At 45.8% G+C, this 10,232-nt stretch overlaps 1 protein-coding gene across 2 annotated transcripts; it reads right to left on the minus strand.

Moving 5' to 3' along the window:
- Positions 1-60: 60 nt before the first annotated feature.
- LOC147156086 (phosphatidate phosphatase LPIN2-like) lies at positions 61-9,981 on the minus strand. Of its 2 annotated transcripts, none has more exons than XM_086066503.1 (20): positions 9,865-9,981; positions 7,987-8,191; positions 7,395-7,490; positions 7,058-7,308; positions 6,861-6,971; positions 6,663-6,792; positions 5,940-6,198; positions 4,804-4,903; positions 4,409-4,620; positions 4,232-4,325; positions 4,098-4,167; positions 2,331-2,414; positions 2,153-2,232; positions 1,934-2,066; positions 1,716-1,864; positions 1,550-1,636; positions 1,312-1,464; positions 1,141-1,255; positions 964-1,067; positions 61-495 (listed from the first exon to the last, which is right to left on the minus strand). In XM_086066503.1, the coding sequence occupies exons 2-20, from the start codon at positions 8,176-8,178 to the stop codon at positions 351-353; spliced, it is 2,565 nt and encodes an 854-aa protein (XP_085922629.1). In that variant the 5' UTR covers positions 8,179-8,191; positions 9,865-9,981; the 3' UTR covers positions 61-350. The 2 variants fall into 2 exon arrangements, with proteins under 2 accessions (XP_085922629.1, XP_085922628.1); XM_086066502.1 differs by having other exon boundaries at positions 5,940-6,201.
- Between the last annotated feature and the right edge of the window lie 251 nt (positions 9,982-10,232).

Below are 10,232 nucleotides of genomic sequence, written 5' to 3' on the forward strand. Positions count from 1 at the left end.
GGTATTACGAGACACTACAACACGTTCCACTTCAAAATAATAAACACAACTTTGCCTCACATATTTTTGTGCTTTTATTAACGCCACGCCCAGTGATTTCACAGATTCATCCATTCTCTATGTAAACCTCACTTCACACATACCCCGTCATTCAAAACATTTAGAAGTTAATCAAAAACTAAACACAACATTTACATAAAAAATGCACAAGCAAGCATGTGATCTCCTCACGCCCCCCCAAAAAATTTTCTTTCACAGAAAGAAGTGTTCACATACACCGCGTATTTTGTCAACTCCATCGAATGCGCAGTCAAAATGCTGCTAATGCTAATGCTAACAGATGTCCTTCGTCAGAGCAGCTCCTCCAAGCAGGCGTGCGCGACGGGCTGCCTCCAGTACGAGAAGGCGCTGAATTCGGGGTGGCAGAAGGCGGCGGCGTGCTGGCGGCTACGCAACGGGAACACGTGCTCCACCAGCTCGCTCAGGCGCGTGTACCTGTGCATAAAAAGGAGCATTCAAGAGCGGCACAAAACTGCTGAACAGGAAAGAACTCATTTTGTACATAAAAAAAAAAAAGAATAGGCCTTATCACATTTGTAGTATAACACTTAGTGTAAGTGCTATCTAGTGGCAATTTGCTTTTTTTTTTTTTTTTTTTTTTTTTTTTCAGATTTTGGACTTGCCAACTATGCATGTATTTTAATGTTGGTCATAACGGTGGTACATGGAGAGCTGATATTTTGTTGGTATTTGGTGTGAAGCTTTAAGCGACCTGTTCAGGTCAGAAGCTGCATCAAAGCCTTCTGTATGCTTAAGCATAAAAATAATAATAATAATAATAATAATAATAATAATAATTAAAAACGTATAAATACGTTTTTGGGAGTGAATGACAAAGTATTTAAAAACGTATTTATACGTTTTTGGGGTTTTCAAGAGCCGTCTTGGTGCGGGGCCACTCACGACGTTTTGTTGCCTTTGGTCTGCTCCAGGATCAGCTCGCCTTTGGGGTTCACCGTGAAGATGCGGCAGTCCGACACGCCCGCCTGCCGGTAGGCCAACACGTCCTGGACGGTCACAAAAAGTTGAAAGAACGCGGCGGTAGATTCGTCCAATAAAAAAAGCCCAGCGAGCACTCACGCTCTCTCTGTTGCCGAACGCGGCGTAGAAGGGACGCGCGCCGGCAGAGAAAAGCTTCCCGATGTCCGACAGGCATTCCACTTTGAACTTCTCGGGCTTCTTCTCGATCATCTCCCTGACGAGGGCGGTAAGTCATCGCACGCCGCGTCACAGCGAGGACATTTTGTTTACCTGTGGAAGGCTGAGAAGAGGCTGCTGGGCGCGAGCATGAGCGGCCCCCTGGGGAGCAGCGTGCCCCCGTCGTTGACCCTCTGCAGGTAGCCTCGCGTCATGTCCGCCATGCCGATAGCCCGCGCCGAACAGTACAGGAACTTGTAGCCGTTCCTGACACGAAAAAAAACAGGGAGGCCAATAAGCGACGAGGGAGCACTTTTTTTTTGGGCAGCGGGAAAAGGCGGAGCGAGCGTACTGGTGCACGGAGTGGTAGAGCTTGGCGATTCCTTCGTGCGTCCAGTCCTTGCCAAGCTGAGGCAAGATGTGACCAAACACGTCGGACCTGCCACGATGAAAGCGCTTAGAGAAAAGAAGACCCGAAAATGACAAAAACGCCGCAAAGAAGAGGACGAGGGCGGTACTTGGTGATGGTGCCGTCGATGTCGGAGATGACCACCTGGTCACTCCAGTCCCACAGGTAGACGGTACCCTGGCAGCGACACGTGCCCTGGTACTGAGTGGTGATGCTGAACGTCACGTCGTTGGGACCGTCCCGCAGCTTCAAAGCCTCCTGCGTAGACGGGGGAGGGAACGTCGGCGCTATTCTTTTTCCAAAGCTCGGCGCGCGATCGGGTCTTACGATCTGCTCCGACGACAGGCGCAGGGACTTCCTGTAGGCGGGGCCGGGGGCGCTCGCCGACGGCCGGCCGCCAATCGCGTCGTCGGCGAGCTCTTTCGTTTCATCGTCACTCGACCACTCAGAGGTTTTTTGTCTGAAGAAAGGCTAAGCATCACTTGGGAGTTTTTGGGTCCTGACCCCAAAAAGTCGGTCTTACTGTGCTTTTAAAAGGTGACTCACTGTGCTTTCGGGCCCGAGTCGAGAGCTGAACTCTCATTGGCCAGACTCTCCTGTCGCTCCAGCTTGCTCTCTGCGGATGACTGAACGCAGCACGCAAAGCAGGTATGCTAGCTCATTTGCATAATATCTTTGCAATGCAAAAAGTGTTGGGAAATTCTGAAGACGCGCAAGCGATTACCTGCTTGACGCTGCTCTTTCTCCAGAACCACCATCGGCCAGACTTCTTGGGCGTCCTGTCCTTCACCCAGGCTTCTTCTGTGGCCTGCACGTAATTGACAGTATGCAGCAGGTCATAAATCTTGTGAGACTTCTGAAAATCTTGTGAGACTTCTGAAAATCTTGGTGAGACTTCTGAAAATCTTAAGACACTTGCGAAATTTGTCGTGAGACTTCAGCAAGTCTCGCTAAACTTCTTGCAAATCTTGTGATTCCAGCAAATCTCATGAGACTAAACGCCAAATCCTGTTAGACTTTAGCAAAAAACTCGTGAGACGATGGCAAATCTTAAGGGACTTCAACAAAATTTTCACGAGACTCTCCGAACATTTGGTAAGGACTAATTGGCAAATCTCAAGAGACTTCGACGACTCCTGTGAGGCTTCTTGTCAGATCTCGAGGGACTAATTGGCAAAATCTCACAAGTTTGGGGAACCTTGTGAGACTTTGGTCAATTTGTGGGACTTCACACTAAATCTCATGAGACTTCGCCACACATCCACAAATTCCAAGATATTCCCCAACAAATGTCAGATTCCTCAACGAATCTCATTAAACTTCTTAGCAAATCTTGTCGGACTTCAACAAATCTCACGAGACTCTCCGAACATTTGGTTTAGGACTAATTGGCAAATCTCAAGAGACTTCGACGACTCCTGTGTGAGGCTTCTCGTCAGATCTCGAGGGACTAATTGGCAAAATCTCACAAGTTTGGGGAACCTTGTGAGACTTTGGTCAATTTGTGGGACTTCACTAAATCTCATGAGACTTCACTAAATCTCATGAGACTTCACTAAATCTCATGAGACTTGGCCACACATCCACAAATTTCAAGATATTCCCCAACAAATGTCAGATTCCTCAACGAATCTCATTAAACTTCTTAGCAAATCTTGTCGGACTTCAACAAATTTTCACGAGACTCTCCGAACATTCGGTAAGACTAATTAGGGGAAACCTCAAGAGACTTTGGCGACTTCCGTGAGGCTTCTTGGGCAGATCTCACAAGTTGTGGCAAATCGTGCGAGACTTTGGTCAAACTTCACTGAATCTCATGAGACTTCTCCACATATATTGTTAGAATTCCTCAACAAATCTGGTGAGACTTCTCGGCAAATATCAAGGATATTCCTCAACAAATCTCATTACACATCTTAGCAAATCTTGTCGGACTTCAACAAATCTCACGAGACTCTCCGAACATTTGGTTTAGGACTAATTGGCAAATCTCAAGAGACTTCGACGACTCCTGTGTGAGGCTTCTTGTCAGATCTCGAGGGACTAATTGGCAAAATCTCACAAGTTTGGGGAACCTTGTGAGACTTTGGTCAATTTGTGGGACTTCACTAAATCTCATGAGACTTCACTAAATCTCATGAGACTTCACTAAATCTCATGAGACTTCACTAAATCTCATGAGACTTCACTAAATCTCATGAGACTTCACTAAATCTCATAAGACTTCACTAAATCTCATGAGACTTCACTAAATCTCATGAGACTTCGCCACACATCCACAAATTTCAAGATATTCCCCAACAAATGTCAGATTCCTCAACGAATCTCATTAAACTTCTTAGCAAATCTTGTCGGACTTCAACAAATCTCACGAGACTTCTTTACAAACCTCTTGAGACGTTAACAAATCTTGTGGCACCAGAAAATGTCCTGAGACTTTTTACTCAAATCCTGATAGGCACGATTGGATCATAGAGCAAATCAACGGTACCTTTGGGAGGTTCTTCTGGAAAGCCTGCATACTGAGGATGAGCGGCGCCGCCAGAGTCCAGTTGTAATATCTGGAAGAGATACCAAATTATAATAATTACAAATAACGTTACATCAGGAAGTGCAGGGTCACACCTGTGTCCAATCCGAACCACCAAATTGGGATTATCGATCACTGCAGGGTTTTCCACAAACTCATGATAGCTGATGATGGACTCCAGGAATTTTTCTGCAGGAAATTGAACAAAAAAATGTCATTTGTTGCATTCCGTTGGCATCCCGCAGGGTGGTGGTGCCAATGTCGCTGGTTACCGCTGTCGATTTCCGAGTCGTCGCCCCCGCCGCCGCCGCAAAGTGACAGCGTGACGTCGGGCAGGTCAACAGCCGAGTCGGAAAGACATTCGGCGCCGCTGTCCCCGAGACTTCCGCCGCCGCCGCTGCTGCTGCTGCCCACCGACTGCGGCGAACCCGAGTTCCTGCCCACGGCCGTCTCCGGCCAGGGCCTCGCAAGTTGGCCTGACTCGCTGGAGACACAGGTGGACATTTTGATTTCCTCAGACGCGCAGATGTTATCATGCTCGTGAAAAAAGTGGTCGTTATTTCTTGTCGAACGAATAAATGGAGAGAAGCTGAGCAGTTTTACGTCAATTTCACTTTTTACTCCTCAATGAGGTGAACCATGTTAGCATGCGAGGAGGCGCCTTTACCTTTTGGGGAAATAGAGAGCGACAACATCGGGTTCGAGTGCATTCAGGTCGTCCAGGTAGATGTCTTCCGGCCCCTGATGTTGACTCCTCTTTCTCACACCTGTGTAAAAAAGGGAAGCGGTAGCGTGGTGAGAAAAAAGGATGACTTGGGTTTCTTTCGCTTCCGCTTCCTTTTTCTCACACACGCCACATCCTTTCCCGTCTTTGCTCTGTCTTCCGAACACCGGTTTTGTTTTGAGAGATGCAAAGTAGAGCCAAAATGTCGCAGCGGTTGTGAGACTTCAAACAAATCTTGTGAGACTTTGTCGATTCTTGTGAGACTTTTCAAATCCTCTTGCGAGATTTGTGAGAATGTTGTGAGATTTTGGCAAATTTTGTGAGTCATTTTTTTGCCATCTCTTGTGAGACTTCTCTGCAAATCTCATAAGACTCGCCTGCGAACCTTGTGAAATTTGTCTGAGAATCTCTCGAGACTTTGCAATAAATCTGGCGAGACTTCTCCATGAATCCTGTGAGACTTCTTCGCAAATCTTGTGAGACTTCTTTGCGAATCTATTTACACTTTTTGAAAAGATTCGTGTAAAGTTCTTATGAGACATTTCAGAGAATCTTGTGAGACTTTGTCGAATCTTGTGAGACTTTTCAAATCATCTTGCGAGAATTTGTGAGAATGTTGTGAGATTTTGGCAAATTTTGTGAGTCATCTCGCCGAATCTCGCAAGATTTTTTTGCCATCTCTTGCGAGACTTCTCTGCAAATCTCATAAGACTCGCCTGCGAACCTTGTGAAATTTGTCTGAGAATCTCTCGAGACTTTGCAATAAATCTGGCGAGACTTCTCCATGAATCCTGTGAAAGTTCTTCGCAAATCTTGTGAGACTTCTTTGCGAATCTATTTACACTTTTTGAAAAGATTCGTGTAAAGTTCTTATGAGACATTTCAGAGAATCTTGCGAGACTTTGGCAAATTTTCATGAGAGTTTCAGAAATTAACTGAGATGTCAAATCTCACGAAACGGACAAATTCTCGTGAGACTTTTTGAGACTGCCCAAATTTTAGACTTTGGCAAATCACATGAGACTTTTTTGACCGGTCTTGTGAGGTTTGGCAAATCTTACGAGACAAGTCGGACCCACCTCGCCGCTTCGCAGCCGTCTCTGCCGGCTTGGCGTCTGACTCTCCGCGGCCGGGCGGAGAAGACGTCCACCTGGTCTTGCGAGTCGCTTTCCGACTGAGGTCCGAGGGTCTCGGCTCAGCATTCCGGGCTCGGGGTTTGACAACGCCGCAGAGAAGATCTTCGTCTCGCTCCTCCAGGCCAGAGATGACCCGGAAATGTGTACTCTCTGAGGGGGCGATGGTGAGCACCTTCTTCCCGGGCTTCTCCCTTTTCGTCACCTGCTTTAAGAAGAATACTGCGAGACTTTAACCAATTTGAAAATTCGACAAATGAGACTCCAGCAAATCTTGTTCGACTTTAAAAAAAAAAAAAGTCTAGAGCTACTACTACTACTACTCCTCCACGTTGAGAGGAACCAGTTGAGGTGGCTGGGGCATCTGGTTCGGATGCCTCCTGGGCGCCTCCCTGGGGAGGTGTTCCGGGCATGTCCTACCGGCAGGAGGCCCCGGGGACGACCCAGGACACGCTGGAGAGACTACGTCTCACGGCTGGCTTGGGAACGCCTTGCGATCCCATCGGAGGAGCTGGCTGAAGTGGCTGGGGAGAGGGAAGTCTGGGCTTCCCTGCTAAAGCTGCTGCCCCCGCGACCCGACCCCGGATAAGCGGAATTGAAGACGGAACGGAACGGAAGTCTAGAGCATTTGTCTTGTTTTGGTTAGCGACAAGCTTTTAGTTAGCTTACCCTGGTGGATTGCGGAAACTCGCCCCAGCTCCACCGCATGTGGGCGTCGGCTCTGAGCACGCTGGCGGCCGTCTTCGCCATCAGCTCCGAGTCGCTGCTGGGCGACGCCGGCTCGGGCTCGGACGTCGCGCTGCGGCACATCAGGAGGGCGCGGAGTGACACGATCCTTTTAATGGACAAAAAAAACGATCGACTCACTCGATGCAGGGGGACCAGTCGCCGTCGGAGAAAGGGTAACTGTCCCACTCGAGACCGGTGGCTGTGGAACATCTGAAGCGCTCCGCGTTGTCTTTCGTCATTGAAGATACCCTGAAAAAAAAAAAACAATCAATATTCTGTAAGGGTAGACCCTTAGATGAGACCCGTTCACCAGGCCCGAGCCTTCCTGTGCACACCGTGAAGTTCTCTCCTCGTCAGAGCTGAGCTCAGGCGGCTCCTGCTCGCCCCCTACTGGCTGACTCTGCTCCTCCTTGCGGGACTCGGCCTTGTGCTTCCGCCGCCGCCGTTTTCTCTTCTTTCCCACCACGTTGGGACCCCCTTCCGGGCCGTTGGGGTGACGACCTTGCTTCCCTTCGGGTTTTTGGTTCTTGATGAGGGCGTCGTCTGAGGGGATGGGCGAGGTCGCCAGGTGAGCCGGGACCATCTCCTGCAAGCGTGAAAATAAATTTAAGATAAAAAAAAAAAGTCATCATCTTTTATCGTTTTTTGTTGGTCTCTTAAAATGTCACTTACGTCATATTTTTCTGTCTCCTGGACAAAAAAAGCCTCGCCGTTGTCTCCCAGCTTCATCTGCAACTCCACGACTTCTCCATTGATTTCTATGTCGATCTGCAAGATCATAAACAAATATTTTTGTATTTCTTTAATGCGGATCACGTTTCTATTTGTCGTGGTTTTTGCAACCTCACAAAATCGGTAAAACCCTTAATGAGACTTTGACAAATCGACACAGATTTCTGCAAAAAAATCGATTTGGGCTAACATCTTTCGCGTTTGCTAAATCTTATCGGAATCTTCTGAGACAAAAATTGTGCGAGACTTCGGAGGATCTCGCGAGACTTCGGGAAAATCTCACGAGACTCTGCCAACTGTCACGACGCCTCATGAAACGGAGGCTTATCTCATAAAACTCTTCTTTTTTTTTTTTTTTTTTATAACAGTTCAGCAGATGTCTGCTAATCTCGGTCAGACTTCGGCAAATCCCCCGAGACGGCTACAAACGTCAACCAGCAAAATCTCATTGGACTTCATCAAATCTATTACAGCAAACCTTGTGAGAATTGTTGGCAGTTTTCCATCGGTCTCGCACCTTGGCGGCACTCACCACTTTCTCCCTGGAGCGCAGCACTCCCAGTTTTCCGAAGCGCACGTGGAAGGGGGAACACTGGAAGGATCCGTCGGGCTGCCGCACCACCACCACGTCGATGCAGCCCGACAGCGTGGCCTGGTTGATTCCCTTGCACAGCTCCTTGACCGTCACCAGAACCTGGCCGGCCAGATGGCCCACGTAGTTCATGCCGATGGCCGCCCTGCCACATATGCCAGACGCGTCACATTTAAGGTACCTGCGCCGAGTAATTCCTTCGGCGTGCAACATCCGCGACACAAGTTATGACAACAGGGGTACGTTTTCTTCCCAATTATTTTTTGAAAAGACAATGCCAACCTTGAGAAACGTCCGCAAATTCTCGTGAGATTTTAATCAATCTTGCGGGACTTCAATGCAAATCTCGTCTCCAGCTAACCTTGTGAGACTTCTTAAGAGAATTTTCTGCAAATATTCAAAAACTCTGGAAAATCCCAAGAAATGTTATTGATTTCTCCCTTTTTATTTTATTTTTTTTTATTTTATTTTTTTTTAGCATGCAAGAAGACTCTTGACAAAACTCCTGAGCTGCCGCAAATCTACTTCAACAAATGTGAGATTCTTGTCAACCACATTATTAATTGATTTAGTTGATTTAGTTGTGTCAGGGACAGTACATATGAATAAACATTTCAGTAAATATGCCAGAATTAACCAAAAGGCTGCACAACAATAACAATACAACCATGAAAATACTATTCAAATGTTACAATTATATTTTCATAACAAAAGCAATACATTTACTCAAATTTGCATTAAAGCCAACCATGGAAAAACAAATACAGGAAGCATTAGTGTTGACATTTATGATTATCAATTAACCTTTTTTTATGAATTTTTTTTTGGTTTGATCTTAAATGTTGAATATGAGGCTCCAGCAATTTTTGTGATAAATGGCGCGAGACGTAAAAAAATTGGGTGACATTTCACCAGCAAACTGGAGTAGTAATAGTTTAGTTTTAGTCAGTGTATTCTGATTAATGCTGATTAATTAAGCTTCATATTGATATCTACTTTGGCTAGATTGGGGGGGGGGGGGGGCTCCGAACATGAGAAGTAGGCTCTAACGTAGGTGCCCTCTGTCAGAGGGTTCTATAAACAACAACAACAACAACAACAACAATCCCTGGTCAACAACACGAACGGGCGAGCGAGACGTTAAGTAGTGATAATCCAGTTGAGCAGATTACTCGGCAAATCTAGCTTTCCCTCGCCCGCGTGTGTGCTGTGCATCCAAACGGCACACACGTGAGATTCTCACATTTGTCCAAAATTAAAATCATATTTATCATGCACCATAATGTTGTTGTAACAACAAAGGGGAACAACAAACAGACATGTAAATCATTAACTTTATAAAGGCAGATTTTTTTTACACTAATTTAAGTGACCGCTGGGTGTATAACAGTACTAACTAATCATACAAAAATTATTACAAAATCTTATTAAATAAACGTTTGACTGGAAGAAAAAAAAAAAATCCACTTGCAATCGAGGACTTTACAAAACCATGAGGCGTTCAGGGCGCTCGGATCTAACAGAATTATTTCGTTTTTTCCTTCCTGCCTTTCTTTTTTAAATATATATATATATACATTTAGAAACACAAACAAAAGACGCCACGAATGTTCGCGCTAACACACTAACAAGATTTATGTCGCCTGTCAGAACATTTTAGCCAAGCAGAAAAGTGACACATTGACTCAAGGAGCTACACAAAGCCGCAAAAATGACGTCACGTCATTTCGAGTCGTTTTTTTTATGAAAACGATCAAACAAGTGGAAGACGTTTTTTTGTTTTGTTTTGTTAAGTGAGATGTTAGATGATGTTCTCACCTGTCTGGGAGGACACCTGCCGCCGCCTTCTCGTCTTTCTCCTCGAGCTCTTTTCAAAATTCTTCTCAATCCCCAACGGCAGCGAACTCAGCACGTGACTCGACTATAGCCATGACGTCACCGCAGCGACCTCTTCATTAAACATTTCAATGTGTTACGAGGAAAAGTAAACATAAACTGTCTCCATTATATTTAGTTTAATTGGTAAGCGCCCATTTACCACTTCTTGATTGAATTTATTTAAATAATGTTTATCACTAAATATATAATTATTGATTTACAAGATATCAATCACCGTGTTAAACAAACTTATATTAAATCAACGTACAGTATTTTCCATCCTTTGATTTATTCGTGTATTGCTTTTG

Source organism: Leptonotus elevatus, chromosome 21 (genome assembly GCF_054856555.1).
Source record: "Leptonotus elevatus isolate MCC_2025b chromosome 21, RoL_Lele_1.0, whole genome shotgun sequence".
NCBI classification, from domain to species: Eukaryota; Metazoa; Chordata; class Actinopteri; order Syngnathiformes; family Syngnathidae; genus Leptonotus; species Leptonotus elevatus.